Source organism: Asparagus officinalis, chromosome 5, assembly GCF_001876935.1.
Source record: "Asparagus officinalis chromosome 5, Aspof.V1, whole genome shotgun sequence".
Taxonomy (NCBI): Eukaryota; Viridiplantae; Streptophyta; class Magnoliopsida; order Asparagales; family Asparagaceae; genus Asparagus; species Asparagus officinalis.
Genome location: NC_033798.1, coordinates 78816680 through 78836736, shown reverse-complemented (window position 1 = coordinate 78836736; position 20057 = coordinate 78816680). Strand labels below are relative to the sequence as shown.

The following is a 20057-nucleotide window of genomic DNA, read 5'->3' as shown; positions in this document are numbered from 1 at the left end:
TTAACTTCCCTTCACCCCCTACAAATCCAAACAAGCCTTTAATTTAAGAGATTAAAGTCACAAGTGAAAAACAAATGTAAGCTAATAGGTAAACGTCATAAATAACATATAAAGGTGACATTTAATTGACACTTAGGGGCTGTATGGTTCGTTTCCTAGATATAGGGAAATGCAATTCCATGTAAAGAAACACAAGTTTTGAGTATTCCAAACTTTTCCAAGAAATAGATTGTTTCAGTTTGATTCGCACATAAAAAGGGTGGGAAACCAATGTATTTAATTTTCTTGTGTTTGATTCGCATGGAAAAAAAGGAAAAACTTTTGTTGATTTGACATTTTCCACTTTTCTTGTGTTTGGTTGGTTTTGAAGGAAAATATTTATGGTCACCATGGTAAGATTACCCCCACTATATACAAAATTATTTATGTTCGTTATATGAGGTAATATTAATCATAGAAAAGTTCGAATGTAACATGAACAAATAATAATATTCTGAATGAATTATAAATTTCTGTTTGTATTAATGAAATCATACGAAACCTGAAATAACATGAATCAATTGCTATGAAATGCTTACCTGATTTGACTTGAAATATAACTGTTTGAGATAACATCAAGAAATCATTTCTATGGCGCATCTTTATAATTGGGCGAGCCCAACATTTTAAGTAAAGAAAGAAACCTCAAACTGCTATGATATCAGTACAAAACTGCAGTGTACATGCACAAAGTAATAGACATATCCATAAAAAACATTCTGGCATTTTTATTCATTACATCTTCAAACAGATGAACTGATCAATTATACATTTTGGGAAGAAAAAAATCATCCAAGATCTCTGAAAAGTTAAACTGTTATCAGCCTGAACTATCATCCAAAGATCATCACACATTGAACCCTTCAGCCCGTAGGCATTTTTTGTGGGCTTCAATATATTTACCGCATTTGTTCTCTCCATGTTGCACAATGCATTCATCTCTAAGCTTCTTTGTTTCAGGACAGACACAACAATTATTCGGCTTTGCATCGGCTTCTGATCCTTTTGTAGTCAGATCTTAAGTGATTGCTAGGAATTCTGGTGCTATCTGCTCAGATTGCGCAGTTACTTGTGTGTTACCCATTGAAGCCAAATTAGTCAAAACCTTCAAATAATGGAAATATAGAAGGTTATAATCGAGATTCCTTCAGGCAAATAGATGCATGTTGCACAAACTCGTAATTTATTATTGAATTCCATCAGGCCAAATCACGTTTATATGGAAGTTGGAACTAGGGGACCTTATGATAATATATGATAGAAGACCGACATGTGCACACAAAAACCAAGCACAAAATACCCAAAAAACAGCATATAGAACCAACATGTGCACACAAAAAGTCGAGCACAAAATACCAGCCAACCAACATATATAACCAACATGTGCACACCAACAACATCAAGTACCAACCAACAACATCATGTAATCAGCACTTGGCTACTGATTATGGACGAGGGCTCAGAACTGGGTTAATATCATCATTGTTAGCCTCCAGTGCAATATCAAACGGTATTGCAGGTGGCTAATCTCAGGAATTTTGACAAATTCAGTGTCAAATAATTAAATCAAAGAGTAGATATGAAATGCTAAGCACATGAGAAGAGGCAATGAATCTCTCAAGTCTCACCTTTCACTTTTTGTTCTTAGGCAGGTTTATCACGCATCATCAAAGTTGCAGCCTCCCCATTCAAGGGATCCGATGGGTTTGGGTACAGAAGAAGTTGAGGTAGGAAAACTTTAAATATATTAACAAGATCTACATATAAAATATGCAACAGTTTATAAGTCCTATAATAGGCATCAAACTTAGCCAGAAACATTCTTATACAAAATCATGAAACACAGTGATAGTCATTTACCGAACATGGGGCTCCATATTTGATTAATAACATCCAAACAAACAGAACCAGACCTGAGAATAGATCAAATAACGCTATCATAAACTTGCACGCTACACAAAATCCAACTTGCTAAGAATATTATCCGAAAAAATATCATAAAGTAACATATCACCCCTAAACACTATATTTACTCACATTTCATCGACATTTGGATGATAAATCTTGTTAGTAAAACCATGGGATGGAGATTTATAAGGATAAGCCTTAGGCAATTCCACCCTGACCCTCCACACTCCTCCCTGATAAAGACCTGCTTCAATCCAAATGAAGATAAAAATAACACATCCATAGATATGAAATCACCCAAAAAGCAAACAATATAATATAAACCCATACAAAAACAATATTAGATCAATGAATGATCAACAAAGCATCCATCAAATTGCTAAGTATTAACTTATCATAATGAAGCAAATAAAAGAACTAGGAGAACTCGCAGAATAAGATCGATCTCTCAACTCAATAACAACAAAGAAAATGATCAACTTTGAGCAATCTATTTGGGGGATTACCCAGACAAAATTCTCATGAAGTTACAAAATCAAGTACAAAAATAATCAAAACCGTATCTTAAATAATCAAAAGCATACCCAGATAGAAAAATTACACGCTAGCAAAACCCCATTTGCTAACTCCTTGAAAACCCTAAAAAAATTAGGAGATTTTAACCAAAAAACAAAGAGATGGGTAAGGATAATTTCCTGTCATTAGGCCCGTGGAAATCTACATAAAACTCCTGCATCCCATCATTTATCATCTCCACCTTGTAATCACTCATCATCCTACATCAAAAATACCCCCAAAAATAAGGGAAAAAAAACAAACTTTAGTCAGCCAAATCAAAAACCAACAAAAGAGCAATTGAGAAAACTCACAGTTTCATCAAATCCATCTCACGACGCTTGCTAGGAGAAGACATGATGAAAAAAAAAAAAATTGGTGGGTTCGCTTTCCTTCCCAATCTCCTCTCCAACCTCTCTCGATTCCGACTCCAAGCTCAGAACATTACGAAGCTTGCTTGTTCACAGCCCTCAATGCAATCTTCCGAACGAGTAGGCGAAAGTATCCTACGATCAGAATCGTGTAGCTCGGGTGAAGTAAAAGGGTCGGCGATCGTCGCGACCAATTCATCCGCTGTCAAAGCTCCTCCCTATAACAAATCAAAACAAAATTGAGAAGCAAAATTCGACAGATTGAATCTTTAGGGTTCGAAAAAAGATAACCTTTTGAGAGAGAGCGCCAAGTTTGGGGACGGAGCGGAGATTGGGATGGCGAGAGAGGAACCGCTCGAGCGCGGATTCGAGGATGAAGCTACCGTCGAAAGACATCTTTGGGGAGATGAAGAAATCCTCGAAATCATGAAAGAGAGAGAGAGGAATTGGGTTGGGGATTTTGGGTTTGGGATGAAGCGGAGAAGCAAAGAGGCCGCGGGAGTTTCTAACGGCAGGAGAGGTAAGTATAGCTCGTCCAAGAAATTAACAAGGAAAAAAAAAAGCTGACGTGGCTGCAGGTTTTTTTTGATTTTACGAGGTCGAGGAAGGAATTGGAGAAAGAAAAAGAACTGATGTGGCGGCGACTTTTCCCTCGTTTCCCTTCTTTAACCCTAGAAAACCAAAGAGGGGAAAAAACCCGACGAAAAACTTATATCCAACGTGACCACGAAAAGTCCTATGTGGAGACAATGTAAAACTTTTCTACCGAGTTAAAAAGCGAACCAAACAGCCCCTTACAAAAAATCTAACATTTATGAGTCAAATGTCACAGTTTACTGTGTTTTGGTTTTCATCATAATAAAAGAAAATCACATGAGATTTAAATAAGGAAATTTGCAAGGAAAAAAAATTGTCATAGCTACTGGTTACCATGTCAATATGAAAAGAAAACTTTTTGAGAATTAAATTGAATAAGAAAATACAAAAGGAGATCAATAAAAGATTATTATACACCAAAATAAAATTCTACCTTATATATCAACTCATAATTCTGTTCTCTGTATAAAAGAATGGAAATTAAAAAAAGGCTAGAAGACAAAAAGGAGGTGAATGAGTTGAAAAGAAAAGGAGATGAGGACAAAGAAGGGTAAAGAAGGAAGAAAAAGTTTTGATGAGGTGTCAAGTGGCGTGAGGGGTGTAGAAGAATTAATTGTTCTTTGGGTCCAAGCCTTTTTGGGAGATTGATTTTTTCCTAAGAGCAGTTCTAACGTGGGACTCTATTTTGCATCCCAAACTTTGGCATATTCCTTAGAATATGCTAAAATAGAGTTATATAACTCCAATCACACTCCTCTATTTTCAACTCCATTTTAATTTCTCTCAATTGTTTAATTCTTTTACTTATTTTAAAAATATATAATGTAATCATATATTTAAATAAAATTAATTTTCTTTAATGAATTGATAATAAGAAATAGAATTAATTTTCTTTAATTCTTGGAATTTTATATTTCAATTAATATTATTTAATATTACTCTCATTTTGAATATATAAAAATAATAAAAAAATAAAAGTTATATAATATAAATAATATTAGTAATAATATTATTAAATGTATTAATATAAAATAGGTATTCGGATTAAATTAAACAGACATTCATATTACTAAATCCACGACTATTACATAGAAAGCAAAAACATGAATTCAAAATTACATGACAAATAGGAAAAAACATAATACATGAAAATTACATGCACACTTCGCACTTCGAAATGCATTAATTGAACATTTGTGGGAGAGATACGATAATGAAGTGATGTAACTTTTTTTATTAAAGTTTCGATGTAATTCTAAGTTAATGTGTTTTATTTCAGTTTAAGCTCCAATGTATTATCATTTCTAATTACTTGTTTTGCAATTTTATATTTCGATATTAGTCTCATTTTGAAGGTATCGACGAGACATTTCCAATGATATTATTTTTATTAAAAAATATTTAATATATTAATATATATATATACAGATTTTAAGTAACTATAAAAAATAATAACGGGATACAATTGGAATAATGAAATATTGTTAAAGAGATTGAGGGTTAACTTTGGTATTTTTTTGGGGGAATAGTAGTATAGAGTTGGCTGCAAATTTGGAGAGAAATCTCCAAATTTGCAACCTCAAGAACCGATTTTGCAGCTAACTGCAAAATATGCAGTTCGGTTGGATGGAGATGCGGCTCCAAAATGGAGATATAGGGAACGGTTGGAGCTGCTCTAAGAGTGCTAATGCATGAATCTTTGAGTTTTGCTATCTACAAGCAATTTTCCATGTATTCTGATTCTTTTCTTCTATTTTCAGATATTTTTGCTAGTCTGAGTTCGGTGAATGAAAAGCCTTGCCTATCTAAATGCTGTTGATCACTTGAGCTTTTTCAAATGCTCTGTTATCATTTGTTTCATTCTCTGTAGGATATAAAGCCTTTACTTTTCAGGTCCTTTGGATGTTGCGCGCCGTGCGGAAGCGTGCTCGATAACCAAACGAGTCGGTGAGTGATGAGAGAAGAAAACCAAACCAAATCACGAGTGCAATTCACCAAAATACGACACAAATCAAACCAAACACAAGGATTTACGTGGTTCGGCAATTGCCTACGTCCACGGGGAGAGGATGGGGAGATTTCACTATATGGAGGAGAAATACAACGGGTTACAACTCACAAAATCACTCAAATATAACCCTAACCAAAGCCCTCAACTCCCTCACAATATCTCCCTCTCAAAGTGCTCAAAACAATGCTAATTCTCTCCTTTTCTCTCCTTTTAAAACCCTAAAAACGTGGTCCTATTTATAATAAAACACAATCCCAAATAAAGGAGGATTCCCAAACAAAAGAGGATTCTAAAAACGAGTCTGCCACACCAGGGTATGGCGCAGACCACACCCATGACAGACAGGACAGATTCTGCCACACCAGGATGTGGCGCAGTCCACACCCATGGCAGACAGGGCAGATTCTGCCACACCCATGGCAGACACCACACCAGTGTGTGGTGGAGTCTGTTTTGGGTTTTTCTTCACGTTTTTTATAATTTCTTCGCCGTTTTCACAATTCTCCACCTCGGCGAAGTGTTCCCAACACTGAGCCGACACAAACATGAGCACCAATGTGTCGTCTCTCCAAACTCGGCTGCACCAATGTGGTTGCCTACGTACCCCCTCTCCCAAGGGATCAAGCCGCCCGTAGTTCATCCAAATGGCCGTCAACGGTCTCAACAATCATGAATATGTAACAAGTTTCGACAATGATCAAACTTGTTACTCAATACCACCTTAGTGAGCATATCCGCCGGATTATCCTTCGTATGGACTTTCACAATCTCCACATCGCCATCTTCAAGAACATCCCGAACGAAGTGATAACGAACGTCAATGTGCTTCGTCCTCGCATGAAAAACCTGATTCTTCGCCAAATAGATAGCACTCATGCTATCACAATGAATGGTGACGGACCGCTATGATATATCAATGTAGGTGTAAATTTTGATCTCCCGGGAACAGGGAACTTCGTTTGTATTAATAAGAATGGCTTATTACAAACTAATAAATCAAAATTACAACAGAAGCGGAGGGAATGCCCTCCTTGTTTAATGTGGGGACTTTCGGTAGCTACAGGATGCTTCGCTCGATGCTCGTACCGAGTCTGATTTCCTTGGACGGTTCGACCGAGGTTGTTGGAGAGCTTCAGTACACAGTAGGAGCTCGGGTTGATGGAGTTTGGGTCTCAGAGTTCAGCGGCGATCAGGGCCCGGAACTGAGAGGAGATGCTACAGTGCAAAGGTTATGCAAAGAGATTGCCGTCGACCCGATCGAGAGTCGAGAGCTAGTGGTTCGGTTAGCTGATTCAACTATGGGCGAATCGCTGAGCGGCTAAAAACAGCTGAACCTCTTCTTTTTTGGCTGGAAGAAGTTCTGAACTGGTGAACCGGTGAAACTGTGTACCTCCCCTTTGTGGCTGGAAGAAGTTCTTAAAAATAGTGGAGAGACCGCGTGGTCACTCCTTGAATCATGGGATATGACCATGTACTATTGAGAAATGTCATGCCGTCTATCTGTACTACGAACAGTCATTCGATGGGTTGTACTTCACGTCATGTCACCTAGGAGTGGGAAGGCCCATCCTCGTATGTGAGATAGCGGCTGCCCACTACTCGAGTGGATTTGGCCACCGGCGGGTCCAGCTCTTGACTTGGACCGATGAGCTGAGTTGCATTTATGAGCGCGCAGGTTGATTTGGCATCTGTCCGATCGCTCGTACTATGAGCGGCCACTCGACGGGCCTGGAGTACTGTGCCTTTTCCCTTCAGGTCAAGAGAAGTGGGAAAGCGGGTGCCCAGTACTCGAGTGAGTTTGGACAGCTTGCCGAATGTCGGTGGATCCAGCTCTTGACTCGGACGGGCGAGATGAGCTGCATTTATGAATGTTCTGGTTGATCTGGCACCTGTCCGATCACTCGTACTGTGAGCGGCCATTCGACGGGCCTGAAGTATTGTGCATTCTCCTTTCGGGTCAAGAGAGGTGGGAAAGCCTGCCCTGGCACGTGGGGTAGCGGATACCCAGCTATACTGGCGACCTTAAGGTTTGCAAGCGGATCCGACTTTAGACTCGTTCGGGCGAGTTGTAAAAAGGCGAATTTCCGTTATTTAGTCGATCTCGACTCGTGCGGCGAGCCGATCACTCAGGCGAATCTTGGACTAAATAGATACGAGTGTGTTTGACGACTGCGCGGCTTAGGCCTGTGCTGGCGAATTGTGTTGGCGACTTCTCCTTGCAGGCGAATTTCTCGCAAGTTTACAGAGGTATTTTTTACCGTCTACAAGACCCCCTTCAAAGTTTTCAGACCTAAACCGGCTTGCGTGTGGTCTGGAATACTTTGAATGAAGAAGTTCCTGGCGAATCAGATGTATTTGGCCTTTTCTAGGATTTTTAGCAAACCCTCAGCTATCAACGTGTTTGATTTGCCTTTACCAATTACCGTTTGAATCGGGCTAGCCATACTATTCCCCTTAGTATGATGAGTTGTTGAGTAGTTTCTTTTAGGCTTAATGCTAAGATTTCTACTCTAACCCTCAGCCGCCCGAGGCGCGGGTTTAAACAAGGCTATCTCGTTGGCGGTCCAAGGGTTTGGACAAGTCGTGTTATTTGTCGTTTGTCTCCAAAGGCGAATGAGCCGTTCAGACGAAGTTAGCTTTTGGGGGAGAAACTCTACTCGACTCGCGGATTTGGGTCGAGTTTTCCCAGGTGAGACCTTTCCTTTGGGTGTAACTAGATTCAGTGTGAGTGAGCCACGTGTCTGCTGGTGGGCTTTGTGCTTTCCAGCTAAGGCGGCGTGGTTCCGTCACGTCACGCTCATTGTGATTCGACAATCTGACCTCAGCTTCGTGCGTCTCGTTTGAATCGTGGCCGTGGTCTTCGAATCCAACCGTCGGATACAACCGTCGATTTCGGCTCGGGTTCCGGGTTTCGACCGGCCTATTTCCCGTTTCGGCGGTTCCTTCGAAATGTTGGGGGTCATCTGGGCCGTTGATTTCGATCGTGGTCACGTCTCTCGTCCGCTAGTGTTTCGCCTTTTGAGGGCAATCGTGGCCACGTAAGCAACCCCGCCTTTAAATAGGCTGTTCCCTTCATTTGAGAGCTACTGTGCTCAGGAATCTTGAAAAATTTCTAAAGAGAGAGTTCTCGCTTTATCCCCCAATGGCGCCGAAATCTAAGAAGTGTGTTGCGAAGGGAGGAGGTCCTGGACGTTATTCCGACCGCCTCGCCGTCAGTGCACCCGCCAGCGTGTCTGAGACGCACTTGGATAAGTCAAGGGGTTCGTCTGACGACCTTGTGTAGGTTACAAACGTCGGGTTGGGAGGATGAATATCGCTCGTCCTCCCTGGATTCAGTCATCCTTTGGCAGCTTCCCCGATTTGGGGCAAAGTCGGCCCTTTTTAGGCGGATTTTACATTTATTCATAGAGGACGATCTCTGTCTCTACAGGCGAAAGTAACCTTTATTGGATGAAGGCGAACTCGTTTTTGATAGGCGAGTCCGATTTTTTTCTTTGGTAAAGGGGAGTATCGTTTAGACAGGCAGATCTCGTTCTAGTTAAGCGGATTTCACTTTTTGACAGGCGAATTCGCCCGTCTTGGCTTGATAGACGGATTTACCCTTAGGACGGATTCTATCCTGATTCTTTGGTTCTTTCTTGCAGCGACCTTTTCTGACGAAGCCCTTCCGAAGGGCGTGGCCATCGGTATAGTCTATACGGCGCCTCCCCGATTTTCTTCCTTGGATCCGGTGCCTGTGTTCTCCGCTGATAAGCCGGATGACTTGATAAAGAGAGTCACTGATGGGTACCATCTAACGCTATGTGAGTTGACCACCGACGCAGTATTGACAGACGAAGCCAGGACGGAGTTACAAAAGCCCCAGTTCTTGTTCGGTGATGTTGCGGCTGATCCTTCCGCCCTGTTGATCAAGGAGAGCAGGTGGTTCCGCATGGTGGACGGGATCCACTATTATCTCCCCAGCATGCCGAGAGGGTTTTCGATCGTCGAGTTGCGATCTTTCGTGGTCCCCAGAGTGATGAACTGGGATTTGACCCCTACTCAGGATGGGGTTACTTGCGGTATCTTTACAGGCTCCACGGCTGGGTACGGGGTGGAGAGTTCTTGCAAACGCATGACAGGCCTACACCCTAGTCTACCATTCAATGAGCTGCCGGTAGGGGAGACGATGGCGGGTGCGGAGACTTTCCGTCATCGCTTATTCCAAGCTGGTGGGAGATTTCTCCCAAAGGAGCCTGGCAGCCACACCTGGTGGTCCAAGATCACTGACTACGTTTTGGCCGAGAATTCTGACCTCACGGATTCGGAATTGTTTGTGGCCATTTGGGCCACCCGTCATGGTTTGAAGATTAACGCCCCCCAGTTCCACAGCGTCTTGGAACTGTATTGCGCGGACAGTAGTACGTTCTTTACCCCCAATGGCGAACTCGGCCTGACCCTCCATGAGATGTATGACGTGTCAGGGCTGCCTCTGGGAGACTTCCCATATGAGGAGTACGTCCCGGGCCAAGATGAGATTGACCAGCTTTCAGACTGTTCTCCCTTAGTGGTTGAGACTCTGTGGGAGTTGCTTTGTCATTACCATATCTGCCTCGACACCTTAGGGGCGGTGGATCACAAAGGGAAGAGGAAGAGGGCTCCGAGGATCAGCCACAAGAACTGGGCTGATTACCTATTCCCGGAGAATGATGCCAAGGGGAAGCCTACTCTTCCACTGGGTGAGTGTGACCAGTCTGAAGTGGAGAGGAGGATAGCCGAAGGGGGAGCCACCGTGACCCTTGAGCATGATGAGGGCAGATTCAAATTTGGCACGGTCTTCCATTCGTTTCACCACCAAGCTAAGTCCCCTATATCCGGGAAGGCTCTGCTCGTGGGGTACCTCATGTTTTGGTTGAAGAGGTGCGTGGTCCCCACCTATTCATTTGAGGCGCTTCCGGTGGAGGTTGTGTATCCCGCGGTTCGCTTGGCCCATGGGAGGTCCTACGCATTAGTGTCGGCTATGGTGGCATGTATCCATCGGGGACTCCGCACACTGATGGTCCAATTCTGCCATGTATCGACCGTCGATGAGGGGGAAGGAGAGGTCATCAGGACCCCCAACCCTAGGGTGGGACTGCCATATACTTATCTGATGGCGTGGTTTGTATACCACTGCGAGTGCTTGATGAGTGCCCCAGCGACTCTTCAAGGAGACAAGTTCGTCTCATTCGTTCAGCGCTTGGAGAGGTGCTCTTGGAAGTGTAAGGATATTCCCGATGCACGGAAGATGTTCTCCCATTTCGGGCATTATAACTTTCACCGTTTCTTCCCCTACTTCAGTGGAGGGGGATATGGGGAGTCTCTTAGAGATGTGCCGACGGTGGACCATCACAATCATCACACCGTCCTTTCCCGCGGTGCTTTTCGATGGTTGGTGAACATTCGACCGAGATATCACATCCTGTGGACAGGCTCTGTGTGCTACCTCGAACCATACATCCCTTGCAGGTTTGCCCGCCAGTTTGGGTATGACCAACTGTACGTGGGAAACATCAATCCCTACTTGCACTTCGAGGGCGGGCTGGTAGATGGAGCCCGAGGATGGTTTTGGACCCATGCTGGCGGTACCCAGGCCCATTTTGAGCTACCCGCGAAGGATCATGATTTGAAATACACGCTCCTGTACTGCCGGTGGTATCGGGGCGCCAGCGCCGATCCCGAGGGCTTTCGGTTCCAGAGTTCCTATTTGGTGGAACACGGGCGTCCTCCCAGAGGACCTCTTCGTACTTTGAGGCGGAGGGGTCGCCAAACTGCTAGGGAATGGTTTTCAGAAGATCTGGCTGAAGACATTGAGGGTTTCGACGCGGGTTTAGACGAATCCGAGGCACCCGAGGCCCGAGCTCCCTCCCCCAGTCTCCCGTCGAGTTCCCCCGGTAAGCGAAAAGAGTCTGACGAGTTAATCCGGGCAGGCGAGCGTATGGAACAGGCCCAGGGCACGATAACTGGACGGATGGGGATGCCCCTCCTATCTCTGAGTAGCTCGCTTCTCTCTAAGCGACAATGGCAGACAGCGACCGAAGGTTCCAGAGCGGAAACGGCCAAGAAGGCCCATCGTGAAGAGACGGTTGAGACCGCCAGAGCGGCGGAGGGTCAGGATGACGCTGCACAGGTGATTATTCCTGGAGTGACTGTCTCTGGGGCTGGAGCTGCTCCATCTGCCGTATCGGGGACAGCTCCGACGACCTCGAAGGACGCTCTCCCACGGGGCCACAGGCGGGGGTTTCAACGACTCCTACGTCCGCATCAGGAGGTAATTTTTTAGTGCGGCACTCTCGGGTACAAAGTCGGATTTGCACCCCCTGACGTTTGTGTCGAATTTGTGCAGGTGCAACTGAGAGAATGATCTCCATTCCTTCTGACGAAGAGGGGGGGACTGGAGGCGCAGAAGAGCTTGGTGATTCAGGTAAGCGTAGGCCTTAGCGTTGTTGATCCCTCTGCGCCGAAGGGACATCTGTTAATCTTCTCCTTACATTCATAGTTGACCCCTCCTATGACGCTACTGGCAAAGAGGATCCCCTCTCTTGGGCGGGCCATTCGCCCCGAGAGATGGGTGAATCAGAGGTGGACGATGACGTCTCGATTCATGAGGCGCTATCGAACGAGGAGGAGGCGTCGGCTTATGAAGACGTGTCAGGCCGACAAGGGGAAATCCCCACTCTTGAGGAAGCGTTGGCCAGGGGTGGACCCCCGGTGCAGGAGTCTCTGATCTGAGGGGAGATGTCCACTGCTCCTGTGTCTGTTGTCGGCATCGCGGCTGCTATTATGACAGCGTCGTAGGTACGTCAGCTTTGGCGGCACCTATCACTACTTCCACGTCATGACTACTGGTACCTCGATCACAACTTCATCCGCGGGAGAAGAGGCTATCCTCTCTCCCTTGGAGCGTTCACATAAAAGGAAGGTCGCTCGAACCCTGGCTAACTTCCAAGACACTCTAGGTGATTGCATTAAGTTCGCATTGGAAGAGAGCTTTCCCTTCGAGGAGTTCAAGGAGGTCCTCGATCACGACATGGTCTTCTTAATCAAGAAGTTTGGCGCCACCGCGGCTAAGCCGTATTTCCAGCGTTTGAAGGAGGTGGAGGAGGCTATTCGACAGTTGCTTACCCTTCGCGCGAAGAGTTCCGGAATTGTTGATCTCATGTCCGGTGAGGTTCGCGCAGCAGTGGAAGAGCGCGACCGTCGATTGAACGAGACCATGTTGTTGGAGGCAAGGCTGTCAGCCGAGTTGGAGCAAGTCAAGGCCGAGAACGAACGAGTGGCCTACGAGCAACAGAAGGCCGACAACCACCTTTCTCGCCTGTCTTCGGAGATAGGGAAGCTGAAGCAAGTCATTGCCAAAGCGCAGGCCTCCCTAGCCATTCAAGAGAAGGCTCGCGAACAGCTGGTAAAGGAGTTGGAGGATATGGAGTCTTGTCGGTAACTGGTCACTGGTTCCATTGAGGAAAAGGATCGATCCCTCAAGGAGGCTAGAGATACCGTCCAAAACTTGGTCTCACGCACTGAGGAGGATCTTCGATGGGAGATCCTGAGGGGGCTCGAGCTTCGTCATACCAGGGAGATTCGTGAGGCAGAGTTACGACTGAGAGCTTTGTAATTTGCTTTTTATTCCCCATTGTAATAGGATTTCTCTTTATGAATCAAATTCTCCTTTTGTTTCTAGTCACTATTACTTTTGTGCACGCTCTATTTTTTTTACATGCGTTAATCAAGGTTTGGCCGCGGGAGAATCCTAGCCACAGGGGAATCTTAGCTATCGACGAACTTCAGCTGCAAGCTTGTCTCACCTGCAGGCGGATTTTATCCGCAGGCGGATTTGGAACTGACTCGAGCTCCAGAGGGGTATGCAAATCCAATTGGTTTTGACCCGCGAGAATCCTAATGAGAAATTCGGCATTGGGTGGGCTCCGCTTTTAGTGAGCCACGTGTTAATCCGCGCGCATGTCAGCCAAGAAGACGTGGGCACGTCGTTTCACATTAAATACGACGCAGTGGGGCTCTTCGTCTATTGCGCCCAATTCGAGCTGTTAGCTGAAGATCGTGTCCAGGAACCGTTGGATCCTGGCCGTCCGTGCGAGATCCGATTTGTTCGGCCTTACTCTCGACTGTTTAGCCCTGAACGGTCCAATCGAGTGGCGAATAACCGCTTAGGATTAGAGTATTTAACGCCCCTACCCTTTGCTAAGAGAGGCTACAGTTTCTTTCGTTGCCTTCTCGAGAGGAAACCTAAGTTTTCTTTTCATTGTACTCATAATGGCACCGAAGGTAAAGAGAGTTGCTTCGAAGAAAAGGAAGGAGACGTCTTCTTCGGGCGCCACCGAGGCCGCCGCCGTTGAAGGTATCCTTTCGTCCCGACTTTCGTGTGGGTCGAGCAGGTACTCTTCGCTTAACTCTTTCCTGTGTTGTTGTTGTGTTTTACAGACCGAGGAGAGGTGCCGATTGCCGAAGAGCATGTGGCCGAGCCCATTTTAATTTTCGACGATGAATCTGAAGGTACTGCAACTTCTTCCGCCTCAGGCTCTGTTCCCCAGCCGGGGGCCGAGTCTTGTCTCGAGGTTCCACCTATCACGATGCTCGCTCCAGGTCAAGAGCCTATTTCCTCTGATTCCTTGTCTCTACGGGCTCGCCTCGAAGAGTTTGAGAACGCCGTGAAGCAGGTGATCTCCCTTGTCAGCCTCGGCATGGGAAGCTACAACAACTTCAAACAGTCTCTCTTGGATCGTATGGTTGACCTCAGGCGGTTGGGCGAGAACCGGATTGCCACGCGCTGCATGCAGAAGCTCCTTTTCCTAGAGTCATGCTTAGTGAGGCTAGAGATCTTGCTACGTGAAGGTCTAGAGGTCGACGTGGAGTCTTTCATGTCTCATATTAAACGTCGGGAGGCTTGGGAGCAGGAGGTCCGCTCTAGAGAGATAGCCGACCTGGAATCGAACGTCGCCTTCTGGATGGATCAACAACACTCATTAGAGGGGCAGATAGGCGACTTTACTCACACTATATCTCGCCTGAGAGATGAGTTGGAGCAGGTGGAGGCGACTCTGATGGGGCTTCAATCTAAAAGTGACAAAGTTAGGAAGACTGCCGAGGAGGAGACTCGGAGTCTCCAAACGTTGCGCCAGGAAGATGCTGCCGCCAGGTCGAGCTTCGAATACCGGGCTCGGAAGGAGGCCGAAGACAAAGCCCGTGAGGATCACTCAAGGAGGGTAGCTGCGGTCAAAGAAGAGCTTACATCCTTTAGGTTGTTGGACTAGGACCTCAGGTCTAGGCCCGTGTTGAGACATTTTGCCTGTTTCGCTTTTGAAACCATGTCATGACTTGTTTGTTTATAAAATCATAACTTTGTTCAAATGTATTGTTTTAAAAACTGGGTGCATGTTTTGCTTCTTGAATGTAATATTATGACTTTCTTGGTTGCAAAGTCATAACTTTGTTCAAATGTACTGTTTAGGGGCATCTAACGAAGTTCGTACTTTCTTGTTATGCACACCTCCTTTTCGTATGTCACCATTTAGTGTTTTTCTCGCATAACCGCCGGCGATTTCATGCCGTAGGCGAAACTCCTCGAGTGGTGACGAGTTTGCGTCGAAGGTTAAACTCAAATACTGGCGAGTTCACGCTGCAGGCAAACTCGAGTGATGGCGAGTTTGCATGGAAGGCTACACTCAACTGCTGGTGAGTTTGTGCTACCAGCGAAAACTCGATTAATGGCGAGTTTGTGTTGACAGCCAACCTCGACTACTGGCGAGTTTACACTGCAAGTGAAACTCACTTGATGGCGAGTTCGCTTGAAGATTAAATTCGACTGCTGGCGAGCTCATACTGCCGGCGAAACTTCGAGTGATGCGAATTTTCACTCAAAGTCAAACCCTAGATGCTGGCGAGTTCATACTGCAGGCGAAACTTTGAGTGATGCGAATTTTCACTCAAAGTCAAACCCCAGATGCTGGCGAGTTCATACTGCAGGCGAAACTCAGGTAACGGCAAATTTGTCTCACAGTCGAAGATTCAAATGTGGGCAAAACTCGTGCCACGCGTCTGTCTGCGGGCCCAACTGCTTGCCAGCTAAGACTCTGGGGGTGCGTTAATGCTCATTAATGGCGAAGTGACAGAACATTTCGCCCCTCGCGCTCAATCCGATCGGTCGGTTTGGGGTCCCAAGAGGAATGGCCTTTATTGGCGTTGAGCTCGAAGCGTCGCAGGACACCTGAGCAGCTCGATTGCTTGGGATAACAAATCTCGGCCGTTGGGTCTCCGGTTATATATAATTTACTTGCCATCTCTTCAGCAAGGTCCTCGCGTCTTCGAACTAATCCATTAGAAGGGAACCGCTGCAGGAACTCTCTTTGACCCATGGCCTCTGCATCCGACCGTAGTGCCTCCGAAGGCATGGGATCTTCTGCCACCATCGTCGGTGCTGGAGCGCCGCCAGCTTCCCCCGCGAGTTCTGCTCAAGGGTCTTCTGCACCGGACCCTACATCTCACCCCGCGTTCAAGGTCCTCCAGCGATTAGAGGGCCTAGTGTGCCGAACTGCCATCGTTTTGTGTGGGGACTTTAGGTGGCGATAGGATGCCTCGCTCGGTGCTCGTGCCGAGTCTGCTTCCCTTGGACGATCCGATCGAAGTTGCTGCCGGAGCTTCGGTTCTCAAATGAGGGAGCCTTTGGCAAAGGTCCAGGTTCAACCTTTGGGAGATTAGCCAGCAGAATATGCAACGGCCAATCCCCCTTCTTCATGCTGCTGAAGATGGGTTTTAACAGGCAAGGGATGGCATGGGCTATCCCTTGATTCATGGGATTTGACCACTAATAGAGGTGAGGGAGATAGCTTGACTGCTCCTTGAATTATGGGATGTGACCACACGTTGTTCGGAGACGTCCTGCTGTTCATTCGTACCGTCAATGGTCATTCGAAGAGCTGTGCTCTGCATCACGCTACATAGGAGTGGGAAAGCCCCTCCTCGTATGCGTGACAACGGCTGTCAGATGCTTGCGTGGATCTGACCAACCACCGAGCGTTGGCGGCTCTCGTCCCTTCACCTGGACAACTGAGGTGAGCCGCATTTATGAGGGTGCAGGCTGTTTCGGCGCCTGTCCGCTCATTCGTACTGTGGACGGCCATCTGACGGGCCTGGAGTATTGTGCCCTCTCCCTTGATTTGTGGGATTTGACCACTGATGTAACTGTTCCCATACTCCAAGTGGGCAGTTGACAGTGAGCTGGCGAGTCTGCAGCTTGGGTCTGCAGGCGAGCTTGCAGGCGAACTGGGTCTGCAGGTGAGTTTGGGACTGCAGGCGGACTTGGGTCTGCAGGCGAGCTAGCAGGCGAACTGGGTTTGCAGGCGAGCTCAGGTGCGCAGGCAGACTTAGGTCTGTAGGCGGATTTGGGACTGCAGGCGAATTTTGAGCTGCAGGCGAGCTCCTGAGCATGGATTGAAGAATAGGCCGTAACTTTCAAACCGTAAGTCGGAATTGGACGAATTATATATGAAAATCGCCTATCTCGACGAGATGGAGCCATCCGAACCGAGCCGAAGGCTTCGGTTCGCTTCCTCCGTTTTGCCAAATTCCTTACGGTTTGGGAGATATCTGCGTTTTCCCCTTTTTCGCTATTTCGGGTGAGGTTTTAGCAGTTTTGTTCTGAACTTCTCTGATAAGGATTAAAGGCAATTTTTATTGCCTACAAAACCCCCTCCAAAGTTTTCAGACCTGAATCAGGCCGCATGGGGTCTGGAACACTTTGGATATGAAGTCCCGTAAAGTGATCCCTGCTCTTCACTCGTCTTCGGACACGCCCCCGCCTCTCTCGATGCGCTTTATGCTCGAACGTGAGGAGCGGGCGAAACGTATCCAGGTGGTGGAGGCCAAGCTTAAGCATCTGCACAAACGGCATCAGGCGGTGTTGGACAAGATGGACACCTATATGGACGTCGCCTTCTTTGAGGATGCCGGTTCTCTCCGTGGCGAGGCAAGGCTACGGGAGCTCGAGCGCGAGCAGATGAGGCTCGGTCAAGCTGTCGGAGTGACGGACAGGGCACTTCAACTCCTTCGCCAGGAGGAAGAGGATGGCGAGGTTGCTCTTGCCAAGCTACAGCAGAAGCAAGAGGAGGAGGCGAAGGCCCAGTGTGAGGCGGATCTTGCGGCGGGCAAAGCAAGAGGAGGAGGCGAAGGCCCAGTGTGAGGCGGATCTTGCGGCGGTCAAGGCTAAGATCGGCGCCTTCAGTCTACTGAAGCTCCTTTAGCGCCTATTTTGTTTGCTTACCTCTTTCTCTTTTTTTTGTAACTTAGTTGATGCGGGCTGCATCATAACTCTAGAACTTTATATATGTGATTTTGGCCCGTAATGGCCTTTTGTTTTGTTTATCCTCTGCTTTGCATGCACAGTTTTTCTTTTCTATTTTTTGTTGTTGATATGTACTTGATCTGTGTTTTGTCCTCATGTTGGATTCGCCTCCGCTGTTTGGCGTTTGAGTTGAACTACTCACGCCATCCCTAGCAACATGGCGAACCTTTGACTATTCTGCTTTGGACTTAGTCGTTAGGCTCCTTTTCTGCCCATGGTTGCTCACGGCATGGGATCGGGTTAACTCCGATTTTCGCGTTGTAGCTCAAATGGGACCGAGAGGGTAACACTTGGCTCGAAGCAAAGAACCGTTATACATGCGGCTAACTGAAGAACCTAACTTTGACTCGCCATTCGGCGAGTTGCTATCTGGGGGAACAGTTGGACACGTCGCTTGTCGAGCCGCCCTTGACAATTGTCATCATCTGGGTGGGCGGCGGCATAGATGATAATCGAATCGTTCAGGGATGTAGGAATATGACGATTGATTGTTGTAGGAGCCGTCGCGTGGTAGGCTACTACCCATCGGTTATCCTAATGGTACGTTAGGATATCCGGCATAGGTCAAGTAGTTCAGGGACGTAGGAGTGTGACTATTGACCGAAGTAATAACACGTCGCATGGTAAGTTATTACTTATGCTATGTTATTCGTAGGAATAACGGCTCCGGTCATCAGAGGTGATCATTAACCTGATGGAGATTTGTTGCGATTGGAGCAACTATGAGGACTTATCATTCCATTGGGGGGATTGATAAGTTGATTTTGTCAGAGGTGATAGTTAACATAACAGAATCGTCCGTCGCGATGTGAGCGACTTTAGTAGGCTCACCATCCTATTGGAGAGGGCTGGTAAGTTAATTTTATCAGAGGTTTGATGTTAACATGACAGGGATTGTCGAGATCGGAACGACTTTGAGGACCTACCATCCTTCTGAAGAGGATTGGTAAGTTGATTTTGTCAGAGGTAACCGTTAACGTGACAGTGGGGGTCCTGCCATCCTATTGGAGAGGATTTGCGGGGGATTATGGCCCTGGTCCTAACTATCTGAAGGTTTGACCAAGTGGGAGTTTGATGCGGCCCACCTGAAATGCTAACCTTGCCTGTTTTGAGCGGTTCGCCATAACCGGGAACCTAGCTCAAGAAGCGGAGCTCGCCTATGAGCGGTTCGCCCGTACTGGGAGTCTGGCTCAAGAAGCGGAGTTCGTCTAAACTGTTAGGCTCGCCTGATTTGAGCGGTTCGCCCGTACTGGGAGTCTTGCTCAAGAAGCGGAGGCGTGAGGATTAGTTTAACCTCTTATACCAGTTGAAGGATGTGAGGACCAGTTTAGACTCATGCACTCGTGGGAGTTTGAAGGAGAACTAAGGGTAGTACTTCTTCAGGTATTTGCCATTGATGGGCATCATGATCTTATCGCCATTTGGCTTGACGAGGCGATAGGCTCCATTCGAATAGACTGTCTCTATTACGAACGGCCCTTCCCATTTGGTCTGAAATTTGCCCTTCTTCTTAGAGGTAAGAATCATCGGTCGGCGAACGGCTAGTACCAATTCCCCTTCCTTGAAGGTTCGGCGTTTGACTTTCTGGTCGAAAGCCTTAGCCATTCGGGCTTGATAGAACTCGATGTTCTGTTGAGCTTCTAGTCGTTTTTCGTCCAACGCTTCGAGCTTCGCGAGTCATCGTTGGTGATTATCCTCAACCGTCATCCCCGTTGCTAGGGCGACGCGGAGGGATGTAATTTGAATCTCTAATGGCAACACAGCTTCACAGCCGTATACCAATGAGTAGGGCGTGTTGCCAGTCAGTGTGCGAACCATTGTGCGATATGCCCATAAGCTTTCGCCCAACTTTTCATTCCAATCGCGTTTGCTAGTGGAAGTCAGCTTGGTCAAGATCTTGATAATTGTTTTGTTGAAGACCTCAGCTAAGCCATTCGCCGAAGGGTTATAGGCCGTGGAGGAGAGGTTCTGTATTCGGAACTTATCACAAAACCTGGTGAATGCATGGCTGACGAATTGTGTGCCGTTGTCATGAATAATACGCCGGGGTATGCCGTATCGGTATATGACATGGTGTTTGATGAATTTGATCACGTCATTAGTCTTGACCTCTCTTAAGGGGACGGCTTCGGCCCACTTAGAGAAGTAATCGGTAATTACAAGGATGAAACGATGACCTCTCGCCGATGGCGGGGATATTGGT

At 46.6% G+C, this 20057-nt stretch overlaps 2 protein-coding genes across 2 annotated transcripts; both read right to left on the bottom strand.

Annotated features, from left to right (window-relative positions):
- On the bottom strand, positions 724-1123 carry LOC109842052 (cytochrome c oxidase copper chaperone 1-like). Its single transcript, XM_020410970.1, has 2 exons — positions 1120-1123; positions 724-1056 (listed from the first exon to the last, which is right to left on the bottom strand). Exons 1-2 carry the CDS (start codon positions 1121-1123, stop codon positions 887-889), a joined length of 174 nt encoding a protein of 57 aa, XP_020266559.1. The 3' UTR covers positions 724-886.
- LOC109844035 (ubiquitin-conjugating enzyme E2-23 kDa) lies at positions 742-3387 on the bottom strand. The gene is made up of 7 exons (XM_020413043.1): positions 3165-3387; positions 2817-3091; positions 2644-2723; positions 2077-2191; positions 1900-1952; positions 1668-1796; positions 742-1144 (listed from the first exon to the last, which is right to left on the bottom strand). Exons 2-6 carry the CDS (start codon positions 2858-2860, stop codon positions 1684-1686), a joined length of 405 nt encoding a protein of 134 aa, XP_020268632.1. The 5' UTR covers positions 2861-3091; positions 3165-3387; the 3' UTR covers positions 742-1144; positions 1668-1683.

Coding starts and splice junctions, on each gene's coding strand:
- LOC109844035 (XM_020413043.1), bottom strand. CDS start 2,860: ATGTCTTCTCCTAGCAAGCGTCGTGAGATGGATTTGATGAAACT. Junction 2,192..2,643: donor TTTCCACGGGCCTAATGACA/GGAAATTATCCT, acceptor GGATTGAAGCAG/GTCTTTATCAGGGAGGAGTG. Junction 1,953..2,076: donor CATCCAAATGTCGATGAAAT/GTGAGTAAATAT, acceptor ATCTATTCTCAG/GTCTGGTTCTGTTTGTTTGG.